The 19,005-nt window shown below is 39.1% G+C and overlaps 2 protein-coding genes across 4 annotated transcripts in view; one reads left to right on the top strand and one right to left on the bottom strand.

Annotated features, from left to right (window-relative positions):
• The window catches only part of LOC140647861 (poly(rC)-binding protein 3-like), a 560,741-nt gene extending 550,771 nt beyond the window's left edge, over nucleotides 1-9,970 (top strand). For all 3 annotated transcript variants that reach the window (XM_072852964.1, XM_072852961.1, XM_072852962.1), the window contains one exon: nucleotides 9,278-9,970. In XM_072852964.1, the coding sequence (XP_072709065.1) occupies nucleotides 9,278-9,338 (61 nt within the window). In that variant the 3' untranslated portion in view covers nucleotides 9,339-9,970. The remainder of the gene's footprint in view (nucleotides 1-9,277) is intronic.
• Nucleotides 6,168-18,567, bottom strand: ZNF830 (zinc finger protein 830). The gene is made up of 10 exons (XM_072852960.1): nucleotides 18,408-18,567; nucleotides 18,168-18,267; nucleotides 16,917-17,037; nucleotides 15,773-15,806; nucleotides 14,175-14,386; nucleotides 13,739-13,829; nucleotides 13,011-13,074; nucleotides 10,195-10,275; nucleotides 8,770-8,846; nucleotides 6,168-6,859 (listed from the first exon to the last, which is right to left on the bottom strand). The coding sequence occupies exons 1-10, from the start codon at nucleotides 18,527-18,529 to the stop codon at nucleotides 6,676-6,678; spliced, it is 1,086 nt and encodes a 361-aa protein (XP_072709061.1). The 5' UTR covers nucleotides 18,530-18,567; the 3' UTR covers nucleotides 6,168-6,675.
• Nucleotides 18,568-19,005: the final 438 nt, after the last annotated feature.

Below are 19,005 nucleotides of genomic sequence, written 5' to 3'. Positions count from 1 at the left end.
TCTAGACAGCACCTTTCTTTCACCCAGACAGGAAACTAGGCCTGCAGCATTACAATTTGCTTTAAAAAGGGAGAATGGAGAGCTGGCCCAGGGCAGTGTCTCATCCTGCCCTGACAGGCTGCTTGAGCCATTCAGCTCCTCCTTCGGATCTGCTGAAGCACTGCAGCCTCAGCCTCAAGTTCTCTCTTCACAGGAAAGTGAAAGAAAGGGGCTGGCTCTGAGTTGTTGCTGCATACAGCACATCTGGCTGCGCTCTGACCACCTCTCCTCTAAGGGCATTGGCAATACTTTCACATTTAATGCTTTATCCTCATGAGAAAGCAAGAGTTTTTGGCAGTGCAAGTGAGTAGCATCCTTAATGACGTGAGACTAATTCCACAACCTCCATCCCTCCTCTACTAAGGTCTATACTTGTCTCCTGGTACTTAGCTTGGGGTCCCAGTTCCCCTCACTGCCCCAGCTGAGTACTTGTGGGGCCTATCGCTATTATTTTTCCATGGACTTTAGGGTACAGAGACCTGCTATGGATCTTGGTCTTGAGTCTGAGCCTGGAACTATGATACAACCAAGGTGTGCATACAGACCTGGAAACCTGTAGAAGTCAACAGCTTTTTCAATACAGATGCAGCCACAGGGCAGCCTTTATTGCCAAGAGATGCTAAGGAGGATTAAAGAATGCCTCGTTGCATGCCAGCACCCAGGAAGCCTTACACAATGTTGAATTAGCTATTCCAACCCTTCAGTTGGAAGAACTATAGGCTGTAGTACTAACCTTCGCCCTGACAAAAATCTGTGTTATCATTACTTAAAATATATTTAACTTCTTACTCTTGAAAGGAGAGTAAGCTGCTTTCACAGCAGGGACCTCCATGTTCTTCATTTCTAAACAGCAAAAGCTATTTCTCTGGCTAGCCTGGCTAGCGTAAATAAAAAAAAAGAGAACATTATTGCGGCTCAACACTAAGTAGGTCAAGGCTTTGCTCTCCCAGTAAAGCTGCTAGGCAAAGGGCAGCAGCAGCTCTGTCGTGTATAGCATCTTTCACATAAATAATTCTCATGTGCCTTGCAGAATTGGCTAGAACAGACTGAGATTTAAACAAACTAGTGCAGGGGCACGTTTGTGTGTGGAATGAGGAGAGGTAAAATAAAGACACATGGACAAAGGAAGAAAAAAAGAAGTCTGTTGAGAGGGCTTTTGCAAAAAATACAGGCAGAAATGTGAAAAAATCAGGCTAATTGAGGACTCAGTTTAATTATTTTAGTTGGAAAAGATTCCTGAATGGCAAGAAAAAGTTCCTGGACAGCTTTAATATAAAAAACAGGCAAACAAAACACAGAAGGTACACCTGGAGGGGAAAAAAAAAAAAGTAAAAAATAGTATTATCCAAGATAGAAAACTAAACCACTCATGCCCAAAGGTAGATAAGAGGAAGCATGCACCTGATATGAAAAGGTCACTGCCCACGCAACTGTGAGTTTCCAAATGAAAGATAACATGAGTTCTGCAGCTTTCACATCGTCAAATTGGTATCAGACTTCTGGCAGACATCTCAAACGAATTCAAGAAGCTCAGTTGTGTTTCTCTAGTGAAAAAAATAGAAAGTACGAATGCTGGCTGGAATAGTCAACCAGAAAGAAAAGAAACAAACAAACAAAGTTAGAAGTATTCAGCCACATAACCTAGTCCAGAGTGCTTTCTGTTCTCAGACATAGCCAGAAGGCATTTATGGGCCCCCGAGGTGCATATTCATGCCAGTCGCGGCCCCTAGGAAGCTAACAGCATAAATCGCACTGGTGCCACGAACGTAGGCACCTGTGAAGTGCCTCAGCCTCACCGGCCTGCATGGGCAAGGTGTTCCTGTGAGGTTTCACAAGACAGTCTTAAAGCATGCCCTGAACCTTCCCCACCCGACCTAGGCAGAAACAGAAGTGTCCCTGTTTTTCTGTTTTTTCAATACCCCACAGCATGAAAATGAGTGCTTCTCTGCGATGGGGGAGATCCAAATCCAGTTTCTTCCATAGCCTCAGTCTCAGCTGAATGTATTTCAGCACTATTTACATGCTTGCAACAGGACCTACCCCTTCTGAGGCAAGTGTCACGATTATCAGACAAGTCACACATGCTCACTAATTCAATCATTTTACAGTGGCACAGCTTCTACAGGAAAGACTGCAATTGTTGAGCTGCTCAACTAGATCAGAGGAACTGTAGGTTCAAAGGACAGCATAGAGATGAAGGATTTGAACACAGATCTCTTACATCCTCCCTAAGTGCTGTAACCACCAATTACACAAGGCATTAGTCCCTCAGCTGTATTTTTGGAAGAAAGACCTGGCTTAGATGTCTACACAAGGGAATTGCTCACATTTCTTCTCCCAGCTAACAGGCCAGGATAGTTGTAAGTGAAGTGATGAACAGAAGATTAAATGAAGGCAGATAGTGACAAACTGCTTCAATCTCTTGGCCTGAGCGACACTTTCTAGGGATACAAGTACATACTGCCTTTCTTGCCATTGAAGCATACTTACTCCTTGGTTCCAGGAAGGAATGCAGTAATGTTGATTAAATCAGTTTCTGCACCAATGCATGTGTCCTGTCACTCTACAGACTGGCATATGTCTCAAGATAGTAACCGAAACGAAAGAGAAATGTCAAATTCATCTGATGTTACCTAACAAAAGGGAATTTCTGAAACATTATATACTCACATTATGGTTTCTAATGACAGCTACAGCATGCTTCCTATTGGTTGAATGTCTGATTTCATAGTGCAAGGTTTCTTGATGGTAAGAAAAAAGGAAGTATTTTTAAGTGCTGAAAATATTTGAGTAATATGACTTCTCTCATTACAGTTATTTCTAGCTCAGTGTTTTTAAGCTGATAAAATGCAGAGAATTTAATTACAGTGGCATGTAATAACCAAAATTTGTCTCTCTTAAAATTGAATTTATTGGCAGGGGGCCTGACCAAAGCTAACATTAATGTTCTTTTCAACTAGTATTTGTTATTCTGAAGCAAATTTTAAAATTATGTGCTTTAGTGGAAGAATGACAAACAATCATGTTAGCAAATGAGAACACTGTTTTGTTGTTGTTATTTTGGTTTGGTTGTTTTTGCACAATCACTTTTGGGCTCCTCTGTACCAAATACAGCCCTTTTTCCACATCTACTTCTAAGTCATGACAGCAGCAGCTAATTCTTCCATGGCAGGAGAAAAGTTAGCATACAGATTACCATTTGTGATTGATTGTGCTTGCCAGAGAACAGCTAACTACCAACAACTGGCAGTAGCAGCTATGGTTACCTGCTCCCTGCAGAGCTGCTACTTCGACCTCCATTTCAAACACACGTGCACACGCACATTTTGGCCCTGGAGGTCACTTACCGGTTTCAAAACCACTGAGCTGGGAATCGCAACTATTTTTTGGTGGCACGAAATTCCACAGTTCTTAAATTTGGGCAACAGTCTCCATTAGTATATCAATAAATAAGCATTACAAATGCTAAGTCTTCCCCCTTAATTCTGATTCTTCAGTTCTCTGGAAGTCCTGGAGATCACAGAATTAAAATATTCTTCTTTATTCCACTGTGACAGAGATTAAAACTTAATTTTTAATAGTGGCTAGGGACAGAGCTAGTTATTAGGACTACTTTCATCTTTACTGTTTAAAAATAGAATTCAAGAAAGTTAAGAAGTTAGAAAGAAATTAAGGAAATATGTCTTTTTAAAAACAATTATTTGTTCTGGTTAATCATCTAGCTGATGAGTAGCTCATCAGAAGTTCATAAAATTGTTTTCTAAAACTGAGGACAGACTTGAAATATAAATTAATTATGCCTATGTTTTTCTAAGACACAGAAGATCATTTACCTTGATAAATTAGCTTGGCTATTCAGTAAGGTTGGGATAATTCCCTCTTCTCCCTTACAGCCATGCTACTTTCCTTGCTAAAAAGCAGGATGATTTCTTGCCTTCTTGACACAACAGCACATGTCCATCAGTGGTCACATAGGACACAGATGGCAAAGTCATTCCTATCTTCTTCACAAAACTCTCGAAAAGCTTTGTTTCAAATGGTGAAGAAATGTACAGTTGTACGCAACAAGATGTATAAAACTTGTATACAAAACTATTTGCGGATCTATGAGATTTCTCCAAGAAAAAAGCATTAACTCTTAAACAAGCAATGACCAAGAGGGACCAACGGTGTCAGTTACTTCCTCAGCAATACATAACCCACTGGCTGGTCCATCATCTTTACTGTTTCAACAGAAGTTACACAAGGATAATGAATAGCGTGATGAGTGATGTGGTGTTTACTCCTGCCATCTGTTCCTAATAGTAATTAAAACAATGGGCTGCACTGGTTTGGATTTGAATGTACAAGCTCCCGCCACTGTAACTAAACTCACTGCCTTTAGCTTCTTACCACTAGATCTGTCTAAAGAGGAGGGCAACTGAACTAAAACAGCTCATGTTTTAATGCTCAGTTCCTTTCCTATTTATCTGCAGTTGAAACCATGATTTGCAGATTCATGTACAAAATGAAAGTAAAGTTACAGATATATGTACAAAATGGAAGTTATAAACTCAGAGATTAACATTTTTATACTGTAAAAACATATGTGTCCGTGATGCTTAGTGTAACCTGACTTTAGTCACATCTGTTTCTCTGACATTAAGCCACATGCAGAGTGGTTCTAAAGTTCGGTGTTAAGCTAGTATGCTTTGATGACTGAGCGAAAAGCAAAGATAAGTAGAACAACTAGAAACTTAGCTTAGCTCTTCTGAGAGTGAAATTGAGGGAGTGCCTTTTGTTTTGAAAAAATCTGTCCATCTGTTAATATTTTACCACCCTCTCAGCTGAAAGTTCTCTTTATAGTGATAAAAGGATCTAGAGATCCTTCATTACAGCATGACAGGCACCTTACACATTTATATTCAAATGTTTCACGCTATAGAAGGAAATTTTATTTCAGCTTTAAGCCCAACTAAGTTTTCTCCAACTTGCCAAAACATTCATTATTTGTTTCAATACTCTCTGAATGTTTCTGTATTCTGTATTTCAATACTATCTGAATGTTGCTATCTCAACAACAGTACTAATTCATGTAAGACTGTGGTGTTGTGCCAAACATTTTAGCAGTAACAACTACTTACACTTACGGTTATTAAATCAACCAAAAAACAACGGCTGTAAGCCAGCATACGTGAGCAGGAATAAATGGATGCACCAAACTGCTAAGGACTATTGCTTGAATTTTGACAGCTTTATAAATATAAAGAGCTGAACCTAAGGATCATGGAAACCAGGAGTGGTAAAAAAGCATCTCAATATGGAAAGGGCTCCCACCATATCAAGTCCTTCTTCCAAAACAGGCAAATCAAACATCTAGCTTTAGTTTTTCTCTTTATTGCTTAAATAGTATTAGTAATAGCATTAGTAATAGTAACAGTATCTAGAATGCTCTCAAAAGAACAAAGCTTGTTTTCTCCCTTTAAAACCTCACTAACTTGTTTTAAAACTAGAATCTTTAAAAAACAGGAAAATGTTAAGCTGTTTTTTTCATAACTTTACTTTTTGATAAAAATTAAACCACACATTTCTCCTATTTTTCCAAGTCCTCAGCAAATTTGAAATGTTTTAAGATTTGCAAAAATTAAAAAAATATGCTTCATTTAAAAAAAAAAATAACCCAACAAAAAACCCCAAACAAACACAAAAAACACCTCACACTTACCAAAGCTCAAGGTACTTCTGGTTTCCATGTCCCAGTCTTGTCAAGTTTGTTGGTTCTTTATTTTACTTCATCTGTGTTTATCAGAACAGAAATCAATTTTAGATGCTCTCTGCGCCTAAGATAATATCTTACGAAAACTTCCAGTATTTGCAGCTAGATAAATGATTTTACCTCATCAGTTTTCAGTGCAGTACCTTCCTCGTTGGCATTTTGTCACCCTTTCATTTAGTTATGCAAATATGTAACCATTGTGTTTTCATCCCTCTGGTTCAAGACATGTGAGGTATGCTACACTATGGTTGCACTAAGCAAAACAAGATACTACAAAGAAAAATATTCAGCACTGCCTATGGCACATCACAGAGCATACACTGTGGAGAAACTGTAGCTCAACATTTCTGAGCTTGACCCTTACAGACACAGAGAAACTGTAACAGATCCTGAAAAAAATGTACATATTTTATTGGGAGCTGGGGCAATGGACAGAAGAGCACTTTTAAATTTTAAGACAACATAAATGCATAATATTTTCCTTTCCCTAACCCCCCATCTGGGAAAACTCCATACACCAGCACTTTTGCTAGTCCTCTACTTCTATACACAATAATCCAAGTCTCAAAATTACCAGATATATCTAATGCTTCCAAAACCTTAGAGATTCTTCAGTTACTTATTAACCCCACTAAAATACCTCTGGTAGGAAACCAATAATTTTAATAGGAAAGGTACATTCAATATTGTAAAACATTTGCAATATACAGTTTTTACAGCAAGTAATACACCATTGTAGATCTACAAAGATTTTTTTTAATACACTTGGCTCTTTACCATCTCACAATCCTCTTTAAATAAATATTTAACAAAAGCGTCTCACTTCTAACAATGGAAGTAACATCACAGATGAAGAGAATATCAACCATGTTGCAGAAATGCTACAACAAAGCCCCTTTCACCCGCCAGTCTTGAGATAGCAAATCCTGCAATTCTTCTTCATCTTCGCTACCAATAGCTTCATCCTCTTTCTCTTGAGTTGCTCTTAATCTCATGGCTTCCTTTAACTTCTCCTTCATCAGATCCTGGCGGTTACGCAAAAGCTCAACACGGCGATAACATTCACTGTTGAAAAGTAAACCACCTATTAATGCTTGTGGCCTTTCCACATTAATTGGATTTTCTACAGTGCTGGATTTTGCTTCTCCGACTTTGGATTAAAAAAGTTCCATAGCTTCCCATCAATTAAAAAATAAGCTTTCAATATGCTAGTGCACCTTCTCTGTATTAATCAAGTGGAAACAGACCAGAGGAGAGGTGTGGTCAATTCTCTAGCAATGAGATCTAATTCAAATTTTTAACAACTGCAATACCACCACAACAAATCATTAAAAAAAAAAAAGCACAGAACCAATACCCACTTCCACACAGGAAGAGATGCCATTCTTTGCTCCACTTATGGTTTTCATATATGGTAGGAAGGTGAGATACCAACTGGCTATCAATTTTGATAACTTAGTGATGGCATCTCTGAAAATAAAAAAGCAGCAGAAGTGTTCAGATCCTTTATCTGCTTGCTGTGTGTTATAACAGAACGTTTTAAGCAAACACAATCCACAAGTTTCAGATTTCCATTTACTTAAAATTTCTGTCCTTGAAATACATTTTATAGCAATTATTCTAGCCATTTTAACAGGGTGTTTTGTTGAAAATGCCAAGTAGCATCAGCCTGATTTAAATATATCTTTGCTTCTTTCATTCCTATTTGCTAGGAAGAGTCAATAAGGACAGGTTATTATCTGGATCCTGTTTCCCCTTGCATATCTGCAATACAATTACTTACAGGCAGTCACAGCTGAAGATTTGAAGGCTAAGAAAAACATGAATGTCACTGGAATTAATTTGATTTTGAACTTAATTCAAAATAGCCTGCATTTAAATGCACTCAGAAGACAAAGCTACAAAAACAGACTTTGAAAATCTATTTGGAACTTTTATTTTGGGGAAAATAATTATGGTAACAAACTTGAAAATCTCTACAAATTTCTGAATTTGGTTCTACACACTATAGCATCCTAAGCTACTGGTAAAAATGAATGTTCAAAGGCAGCCAGGTTTAGCTTAAGCCCTCTCCAAAATTACATGAACATTGTTAAAAGACATCCCTGTACTACCAAAGCTCAATTTGAACACAGCGCTATTGTTATTATGTGTTGATTATCTGTAGCATGTACATCTGGACAGATGGCTTAAGTGTTGCTTTAATTTTTAGTGTCTTCTTTTTGTTGCAAGGTTCATTAAAACCAGAATTCATCTTTTTCTTTTCAATCGCTAGTATTACCATAATCACTGTTAATCAATGTGTTAAGCTACATGATAATGGTAACAATCTGTTCCACTAAGCTGTATTTCAGGTTACTTAGAGTTTAAACTAATGTTTATCCAACTGCTACACCTACCATTTCAGCAAAACAAAAAAAAAACCCACTTAATGTAATGAAGTGCATCATTCAACAAAATCTTTAAGTAAACTTTTATTAGAAACAAGGAGAGTTAGTCACAGAACAGGGCATTTTCAGTACAGCAAATGGATGGTCAAAACACAAATCTCGTTATCGAAATTTTAATTGCAGTGCAGAATATCCAACCTTGTTTTTTAAATATGTTCACATAAATTCTACATCAATCAGAATTCACAGAGCAATACAAATTGAGACATTTGACAGGGGGAAGGGGGACAGTTTGTTCAAAGAATTTGCCTTCTATTGCTTTATTTTGCCCATGCCTGCTTGCTGTATTTTCAGTGATTCTAGTGCATTCTCTCTTTGCAAATAATTACATAACTTTGCACCAAAATTCATGTTCTTATTAGGTACCATTCTGCAATTTGAGGGAGTCTGTCTTTCTCCTTCAATGATTAATGAAAGGTAGTATCACAGAAGATTAAAATTAAAAATGTTTTTATTACTCTAGTCAAATAGCGATCCATTACTGCTGGGAGAACAGAAAGTTTGAGGAAAAATTGATCTACTTACATCTGCTCGTCAATTTCTCCAATCTGACGATCTAGTCGTCCCTCCTCATCCTCTTCTGCCACTATTGCTTCTGAAATCTAAACCAGAAAAGCGCTAAGAAAATTCACCTTCATCCTGAATTCCACTGTTGTTCCTTTTTGATGTCTGTGTCTTCCCTTCCTCCCCTCTACCTCAAGTCAATGTCAATCTCCTATACATATACTCCCACCTTCACAAAAGACTCTGGAGGCAAATACAGAAAAAAAACTGATCTGGTTTAATTTGAAATTGAAATGTTTTTTCTTAAAACTAGAAGTTAAAAGTAGTTTGGCTGCTGTGGGGTTAACCTTTCAATTTTTTCAATACACTACTATTTGAAACTGAGCATAAACTACGTGCATCCAAAGTCTCAGGCTGAAATAGGAGCTATATCCCAATGCTTGGGACTTAATTACACAAGCTTATTGAAAGTATTGGTTAAATATTCCCACTAGATCCCGAAGTGTTTCTAACCTGTTATTTTTTTCAGCATATACTTTCTCAAATCTGAATGTCTGGGAGATGCTATGCAATCAATGGTCCACGCATAACTGAGAAGATTCCTTCTAAGCTGAAGAATTATCTGAATGGCTAATGCTAGCAAAATGTATCCACCACTGCTTTTGTATGAACATTCGCTCTGTTTATAGTGCTGACCACTTTAAAATGAGCAATGATAAATTTTTTTGCACCACTTTTCTTAGCAGTTGACATATGAGCAATTATTTACAATTAAACTTAAAAAACTAGCAAATAGTCTAGGGGAAGACTGAGAACACCAGGTATCTTTAGTGACAGTTTTATATTGTACAGAAGGGCAGATAAAAACCTGTTCCGGGAAGACTTTCCATGCAATGCTAAACAGTAAAAAATGGAAGTACAGAAAAACTGTGGCCAACTTATGTCTCTCTCACACAAAGTCTTTTGTCACTTTCCCAAATTTTTGGGGTTCCTTTCCAGTACATTTAAATTAACCATAAAACCCAGGTTACCTACTTTATAGATCCTTTTGAAAAAGACAGACAAACAGGTGGTGCTTTGCGCTGTTTTTTTCAAGGTTAAAATATAAATATATCTCATCTAAAGAACAGCCCACAATAAGTCCTGTTTGGATACAGAACGCAGATCTGAGGTATATGCTATCTTATTTAAATACAATTTAACAAATGTAACTAGATATATGTTGACGACTGAATCCTGATCTAAAGTTTTTTCAACTTAATTTCCCTTAAGTGGAAAAGAGAAGGAACCCTTTGCTCATTTACAAAGTGCATTTAACCACACACTGCATTGCAACAAACAACTGACAAATGCAGATGTCAGTCATTCTGCAGAGCTGCATGAAACTGTTGTTTTCCTTATTGTGTATAGTATTTAGAATCAATAAAAATAGATTCCATTACTTACTGTGTTGACCTGTCGCATTGCCTTTTGAAATTCATCCCATTCTTTGTCCATCTGATCCTTTGGAGCATCAACTTTTCGCACCTAAGGGACATGAAAAAACAGGCTTATTAACAATTTATATCTAGTGACTCTTTGGGGCACTGTAAAATACCTGGAGAAACAGGACAAATTCTGCTGTGTTCTCAGAAAAGTCTGGTCAACATACTTCAGTTTAAGTAACCTATATGAACAAGACAGTGCACCTGCAAATGGTTTCGGAGGAAAAAATCTGACTACTCCTGGATTATAACAACATCCTTGACTGTAGTATTAAAGAATAATTGACTAAGAACGGATGGTGTGGAAGGCTTGGATTAAAAAAAGTGGCTAAATTTGTTAATTTGATGGAGTGTAATTTCGCTATGTCAGGTGATAACTTTTAAATTCTTCTGTAAGCTGCCTGTTCAATCGTATATAGTAGCTATCTCACAAGCCAAAAAGCAGTGAATTATTTGCCTTTGGCATAACATAAAATACCAAATGTTTCAGTCACTAGTCTGACTAGTGTTAGATAGTCTGACTATTTTTCAAATCTAGTCTAATTTTGTTGGCTAACAGAAGAAATAGTACAGCTACATACCAATTTTAACAGCATGCAAAGCTTTTTCTGTGGTTGACAGCATTAATTACTAAGACAAGAAGACTGAAAAAGTAGTAGCTGTAAGAATGCATTTAAGATCTACAACTAAGGTAATCAAAACCAGACTGTACTTTTAATACAAGCAAATAAACAAGGTAATCTACCTGTGTAACCAAAACTTCCACAATTCAAGACTGGAAGATGTGGCATATAACATATGTTAGGTGACAGATTATGCCTAGCTCTGGGTGGAAATTAGACAGCTAGGAGAACTAAGCAGTTTGAACAGAACAATTCATGACACCACCTTTTTGCATTAGTTTTATTTTTCCTTTATTCATTCCTCTTTTTTGGTAACACATCAGTCATCATCGTGGTAAAGACAACAGTTTGGTACATTTTGTTCCTGAATGATTATACAAAATCTAGTAGTATGAATTAAGTTTATAGAATAAATTAGAAGCTTCCAAGCAAACTACGTACTGGGAAGTAATAGTCACCATTTCATTTTTCTGTTCTGTGATTATTTCTATCATATGTATATGTACTGTGTTATTACGCATTGTGGTTGTCTTTTGTAATTCATAATTATTTGTATTTCTTACAATAAATTTAAACACTAAAGATATTATTTTTCCTTGAAATATTTATCTAATCCAGAATTTATATGCTTTATAAATTCCTGATGTAAAGAACCAACATTTTTCAAGCCCACAATCTCCCTTCCAAAAACCTCACTATTAATTCTGAAAATAATTATTTTGTGTATGATTCCAACACAGAATCACTGCAGCCATCACAATATAAGCAATGTCACAAACATTTTCCTTCCCCTGCATATTAGCTAAAGTTAGAAAGGGCTGATTAAAAAGAAGAGAACCTGCAAGCAATTCAAGGAAGAGCTTATTGGAACATGCATCCACTTGTAAATTTTATCAGCTGAGGTGATGACCAGAACAAAGATCACTAACCAGTGTCCTCACAGATATAAGCAGATTCTCCTTTGCCTGCTAGGCATTCCTGCTTTCTACAAGCTTCCCAACTCATGGTGAAACCAAGTATTTGAAAAGTGTAACATACTAATTAGTCATATTAATTTTAAAAAAAAAAAAGGTGCCTCTTTTTCAGCTACACAATTCAATATTCAGAATGTCATTATTCAAAACTATTCACATATGCCAATATGTGGGCATGAGCGGTGCCGAAAGAATCTTGCCAGAGCAAATAAGAGAGACCTAAGCTTGTAATTGTGACAGGGGAACCAACTGAACATAAAGAAGCCTTATTTGGAAAGTCTCCAAATCAGAAGTCATGGCTTGACCTCACAATCCAATTTAAATACACCAGCAGCCTTCCACAGTATGAAAAATAGGAAAATAAATGACTTTGAGCCTACAATGCTATCATTTCAATAAAGAAAGCAGGAAAGTAATAAAATCTGTGGTAAATTTTACCAAAAACAAACAAACAAAATCTTTGTATTTCATATATCAGTGTTTATTTTGGTCATCATTTGGTACTGTGCAAGTTGAAGGAAGTATGAATGATTTTTGATCAAAATTCCAAGATTTTTAGCTGTGATTTTTTTGAGAAACACATTGAATGTGTACCTTTCTTTTCCAAGCATCAAAAACCCCATAGCAGTAAAAGACATGAGGGTTGAAAACCACGATCACTGTTGTAGTATGCCAGTACTAGAGATCACAGTGTATGCCATAATCTACCTATTTTCATTCTAACAGGATGCATAGTATCAATTGCAACTCTTAACACTTTTCAACAGGATCTCTCAAAGGACAATAGAGAACTATTTTTTATATCTTCAATTCAGAGGCAGAATTGGATGTACAAATTCAGTGAAATGCTTTTCCCGGGGTGACTCAAAAAAATAAAAGTAACAGGTGGATTGTCCAAATCTCAGTCCAGCATTTTAGCCAACAAATAACTCTTCTTTAGTTTTCTTTAAGAGCCACAAAGGAACCACAATCAAAAATACACTCCAAGAGATGATTTAACCAGCTCTTCCTGCCCCTCTCTGCCCCTTTTCATGTCTTCTAATTAATACGAACCAAAACAGTTCAGTCATTTTCTTACATTCTGGTATGACTAATTACCTGGAAAAGCACCTTCACGACTCAGAAAATCATTACAACTGGGAGAAATAAATCCAGCAGCATAAAATAAGCAGATCACTTACTTTCGCATCCACTTCAGGATCATCAAAGAAACCTTCTGGCAAAGCTTCAGCAGTGTTTTCTTTCCTGAAATGTTTGATTACTATTATCCCAAGTTAAGACTTTACAACCTGCTTTATTGTAGAGTTAAAAATAGTCAAGAATAAAATCCATAATCTTCTATAAAAGGACCTAGAAATGAAGCAAGTTCTTTTATGCCCTGAGTTTTGCCTACAACCATCAAAACTTGTTTCTTCAGTTTGGTCTTATCTAACTTACAAGCAACTGCACAGACAGGTTTAAACTTCACTGTCAAAACAAGACCTTAGGCTTCTTAAACTATTCTTTCCAGTGTGCTGAGCACCCAAACATATTAACAGCACAGTCTCTACTTTTGAAAGCCTAAACCACTGTCTAAAAAAGTGCCCAAGTGAACTGAACCATTACTACAGAACAAGCAAATGGTTTTCTTTAAAAAGTTAAAAGCAGTGGTTGACACTAAGCTTCAAAAGTATCCTGTGTTAAAAATTGCAAGTAGAGATGTCTAACACTGTATGGCATTGCTCCATCTCTTATCCTGCCCTTAGGGTGTGAAATACTTGTGAAATAACGCTAGATGCTGACGCATATACAAACTATTCCAAATACAAGTTAACAATATGACAGATTTCTAAGTGATTACAGTCTCTATTTCCTGGAAGGATGTTTATTTACGATTCACAAATTTATCAATATTTGATTGACTGCTCACCTTTCCACTATCTTCTCTTGTATCTCTGCTTTCTGTATGGATCCTGAATGGGAAACTATAGGAGCAGCTGTAGTTTTGCTGTCAAAGAAGTCTGTAAGAAAGGACAGAAGCCTATGAACAGAAAGAACTGTTCAAGCTTCTTTATAAAGTTATGACTAGACAGGAATTTCAATTAATACCTTACTGAATCAAGGGAATAACAGCCAGATATTATTTCACTTGACAGCCTCAAACAATTAGAACATAAAATCAATAAGCATGCTGAGAAAACACTACACAATAACAAACTAGCAAAGAATCTCCTTTCTCTACTTCCAATACAACACACCCTAACCAGCTAATAGCAATAATTAGGAAAATAAACGAAAACCCATCCATCATCAGTTAAAACACAGCTTCTCCTTACTGAATCCCTTACTATTTCTGTCATCATTACCTGCAGGCAGAGAATTAGCTATTACTTCTTGAGTTGGAGGTGGAATTTCAGTTTTATGCACAACACAAGATTTGTTTGATTGATTTTGTTCCTCCTCTTCGTCATCATCATCATCATCGTAATTTCCTGACAATAAACTGGGACCTGAACCCTTTGAAAGCTGTTCGTTTGCACTGTCTTGTTCTGTTTCATCAAAAAAATCTGCTGGTAGCCTAGTAAAGAACACACAACATAACTATTTCAAAATTCACAAAAATCAGTTACAGTCTAGCATCCAAAGCCTATTCAATCTGTGAGCAATACGGTCTTTTAGATATTGTGCAATACCCTAAACTGGGCAGCTACTGATGTAACCATTGTCTGAGGGCAGCACATACTTGTTGCTTTCTTTTGAAGTTCCCCAGGAATGCTCAGGTTAATTCTGAAAACACATTTCTGTTCCATTTTTGTGTTTGAATATTCAATATCAGAAACATTAATAAAAATATCCTATAAACAAAGCACATTTGGAGGAATGGCAGCTTAGGTAACTCTATTTCCACATTCAAAGTTATTTGCATCTGTATACCTGCTGTGAACACATGAAATACAAAATTCATAGTTCAGAGGTCATATTAATGTCACTTAAATCTTGATAACCTTCATGTATAAACACTACTTATTTTGGGTACCTACTGCGGCTCAGAACTGCAGCTTAGAAAGGCCACATTGGCTCAGCAATGCAAAAACCCAGATTTGCTTAGAATAGCTGCAGGCCTCCAAGCCAAACATTTTTCCAGGTTATATTTTAAAATAATCATACCGATCAGTTTAATAATGAACAAATCTCTCGACTGTTAATTTTGCACACATGCTCAACATTTCCATAAGGTAAGTGTCTTCTAGTGTCAAGATAACAGCACGTAATATCTATGCAAGATAATAATTTATGCTGTGAAGAAGCATACAGGAGACCTGCAGGCCTCGTGTGACATCTACTAACCCTACAAAGATGTCCAAATACTGTCAGAAATCTTTAGTGGCAGTAAGATGCTTACCCCAATCCCCTGAAGTCAAATACACTCCTATATTTGTGAGAGTTCAACTGCAAGATATGCATTTATATGCACTTACATGCATTTATATGCAAGTGACAAAAACATCTTAATAAAGATCCCTTGATGACATTTGTTAGTAGTTTTTGTGCATAAATATCATTTAAATGTACATTTAAAATTTGTCTGAATCTCAGACTACTATCTCTTCTGCAGTATGCTAGCATTGAAGATTAGAGTGCATGCCACAGTCTAGTTATTTTCATTCTACCAAACTGTGTAATACCACCACATATTAATCCTTAAAAGTCTGATAGTGACAGTAAAATAATTCCTGTTTTGTCACAGACTCTAGAGTTAATACCATGATTTTCTCATCTGCACTGAGGAAGATGCTGCCATGTTCAGGAATATACACCCACGTTAGAAAATGAGCAGAAGCAGGGATCTGCTGACTCTCTGAATCTTTACCCTTGGCTAGGAAGGAGAGACGAGGAAAAACAGAGTGAGAATGCAACAGTTGGTACAGTTAAAAAAACCCCACATGTAATAAGATCTACTTACCCAGATGTAGACGTATGTGGCTTTTCGTCTGTACCTGCATAACAGCCAAGAGTCACTTATTACAACCCATACTTTCAAAAGAAATAGCCCTCAAATTAAGTCTTACTACAGCAGTAAGTTCACAAGTGCACACTTTCATATATTTCATTTATTTACATGTTCAGTAGCGCCAAGGGAGAAAAATTAACTATCTTTCTTGTAGCGTGAACTTTCATGCGTGAGTTGCGGTAATCCAGTGGCTTGATCCTATTGGAAAGGAATAACACCACTTCTGAGCAAGTGCTTCTACTGTTTAACTTATACTGTTTCTAGTTCTGTTTTGACCAAGCCCACAGCCCCATGACCTAACTGAACTCAATAACCCGTAAGAAAACTAGGTAAACTACCAAAAGTGCGGTTTTCTCCTGATCAGTGAGCTCACAGAGAAAGACCAGGACAGACTTTTTCCCTTTTCAGCAGCAACAGGCTGACATTAACTCAACAGTCTTGTGTATTCATACTCACTTCCATGGGAAAAAAAACAAACCAAAACCAGTCAAGATATAAACCGGCTAGATTCTGGCAAGTGCTTGATAAGTATTTTTCTCTCCTGTCGTGGTTTAGCCCCAGTTGGCAACTAAGCCCCACACAGCCGCTCGCTCACTCCCCCCTGGTGGGATGGGGGAGAGAATTGGAAGGGTAAAAGGGAGAAAACTCGTGGGCTGAGATAAAGACATTTAATAGGAAAAGCAAAAGCCACACATGCAAGGAATTCATTCACTACTTCCCATGGGCAGGCAGGTGTTCAGCCATCTCCAGGAAAGCAGGGCTCCATCACGCATAACGGTTACTTGGGAAGACAAGCGCCATCACTCCGAATGTCCCCCCTTCCTTCTTCTTCCCCCAGCTTTATATACTGAGCATGATGCCATATGGTATGGGATAGCCCTTTGGTCAGTTTGGATCAACTATCCTGGCTGTGTCCCCTCCCAACTTCTCCTGCACCTGGCAGAGCATGGGAAGCTGAAGAGTCCTTGACTAGTGCAGCAACAACTAAAACATCTCTGTATTATTAACAGTTTTCAGCACAAATCCAAAACATAGCCCCATACCAGCCACTATAAAGAAAATTAACTCTATCTCAGCTGAAACCAGGACACCTTACCTTTTACTCTCTTTAACTCTGTATTTTCTGTGTCAACAGTTTTTCTCTTGACAGGATGAGACGATGTGCTAGCAGCTGAACCAGTTGCTGTCTGCTTTGTGCCTTTTAGTTCTGCAACTCTCTGTAAAGAAGTACAAAATTCAGGAGGCTTTCCTAGCAGGAACTTCTGGATTGCAGCTTAAAATACAGCTCTTTTAGAATACTTCATTAAAATGGACTGGTATCTTTCTTGACAAGATCACTGAAATAGACATCACGGATAGAGAAACCAAGACCAATGTTTCTGTCAGCCTCTTGAATGATGTGACATGGGAGCAGAGGAATTGATGCTTGCACAAGGGAGGCTATATGAGTTGAGAAAGGAAAGACTAAGATCAGCGACATCTACAGCAGTAAAGCACTAGAGGAAAGAGCAGGAAGGCTGGACTCATCTGGAATGTTAAGTGTCTTAAAATTAAAACACAGCAGTAGTATTAAAGACATGTCACTGTGCCTTGCCACAACGATCTACCCAGAATGCAGGCAATGGACTAGGAACCCCCCAGTTCTTTTGGTCTTTTCCTCAGTACTTGCAAAACAAAATGCAATCTCTCCGTTTCTGCCAAGCAGCAGCAGAATTTAAAAGGATAACAAAATCAGACTTGAGGTTGCATCCAAGTTACGAGCTCCCTGAAACTGTTTTACAAATGCTTTACCTTTACTGCTAAGTTATAAAAAAACTCATGTTTTCTTAACGACGTGTAAGCTGTCACTTGATAACACACAGGTAACAAAGTAAACCCAAGGAGGGTTTCCAACTATGGAAAGCTGCTGACAAGTGACAGCTAAAAGTTGTGGGAACTTTTAATGTGGGAACAGGTTCATCTTAAGAGTGCGTCCCTTGAAAGACACGGGACGATTCTCTCAAGTGCTGGCCTTTCAATGGGTACACAGCTTTTAAGAAAACAAAACGAGACAAAACAATCAGCCTTGTTTTTACACTGCTCTCTCCTGGCAGATACTCAACTGTCTCTTAGCGGACACCTCAAAAAGCAGCAAACCCCTAGCCTCACTTAAGGCGGTGTAACCTCCCCTCTCCTTCCCCCTTCTCGCGTGGTGCCCAGTTACTTCCGAACAACAAAAACCCAGCCAGCGCCGAGCCGAGCCGAAACGCGCACCCCCCGGCCAGCGCGCAGCCGGGACCACCACAGCACCCGCACCGCACCGCACCGCCGCCCCCACAGCCAGGGCGGGAAGCCGGCGGCCGCTCACCTCACGGTGCTGCTTGCCCAGGGCGTGGGTCTGCCACAGCAGCTCGCTCTTCACGGGCGCGTTGCACAGCGTGCAGCTCAGGTGTCCCAGGCTGTTGTACGTGGCGGGAGCCGTTAAGGGAAGCAGGGCGCTGCGGCGCGGACCCCCGCCCCTCACCGCCCCGCAACGGCCACCCCCCTGCCCCCCACCGCGCCGGGCCAGCCTCCGAGCGAGTGCTAGGGAGCCTGGTGCCGAGGATATTTGGCGAAGGGCGAGTCGATCCGCTTCTTCCCCGCGTTCTGCCGCTGCTTCTCCCGCATGAGGCGACGCAGCTCCTCCTGCCGCACCTGCTTCCGCCCCGAGCCCACCCCGGCCGCCGCCATCTTCTCCCGGCGAGCAGAGCGGAGGGGCGTTGCCGGCAGCCAGAGCGAGGCTACGGCTCCGCCCCGCGGCGCGCCGCACGCCGGGTGGGCGGGGATGCGAGCAAGCCCCGCCCTCAGCCTGGGCGGGAGAGAAGGCGCCGGGGGCGGGAACTCTCCCGGGGGCGGGAACTCTCCCGGGGGCGGGAACTCGCCCGGGGGCGGGAACTCGCCCGGGGGCGGGGTCAGAAGTCCGGGGCCCGCCCCCGGCCCGCAGCGGAGGGCAGGAGGAGCAGCAGGGGGAATAAAATCTTCTCAACAGTGGAGCAGAATCAAATTCTCCGGCTGGATCAGGTTTTTCAGTACTTTGGGGGGCTTTTCAGCCTTTGGGGCACCACCAGAACTAGAGAGGCACTGTAATGCTGCTGTAGGCCACATCTCTGAATAAATTCCCTAAAACATGCCCCCAAACCCACCCAAAATAAGTAAAAAATAAAAAA

This window comes from Ciconia boyciana, chromosome 2 (assembly GCF_034638445.1).
Source record: "Ciconia boyciana chromosome 2, ASM3463844v1, whole genome shotgun sequence".
NCBI lineage: Eukaryota > Metazoa > Chordata > Aves > Ciconiiformes > Ciconiidae > Ciconia > Ciconia boyciana.
Note: the sequence above shows the minus strand (reverse complement) of the source record. Positions and strands in the feature narration are given on the sequence as shown.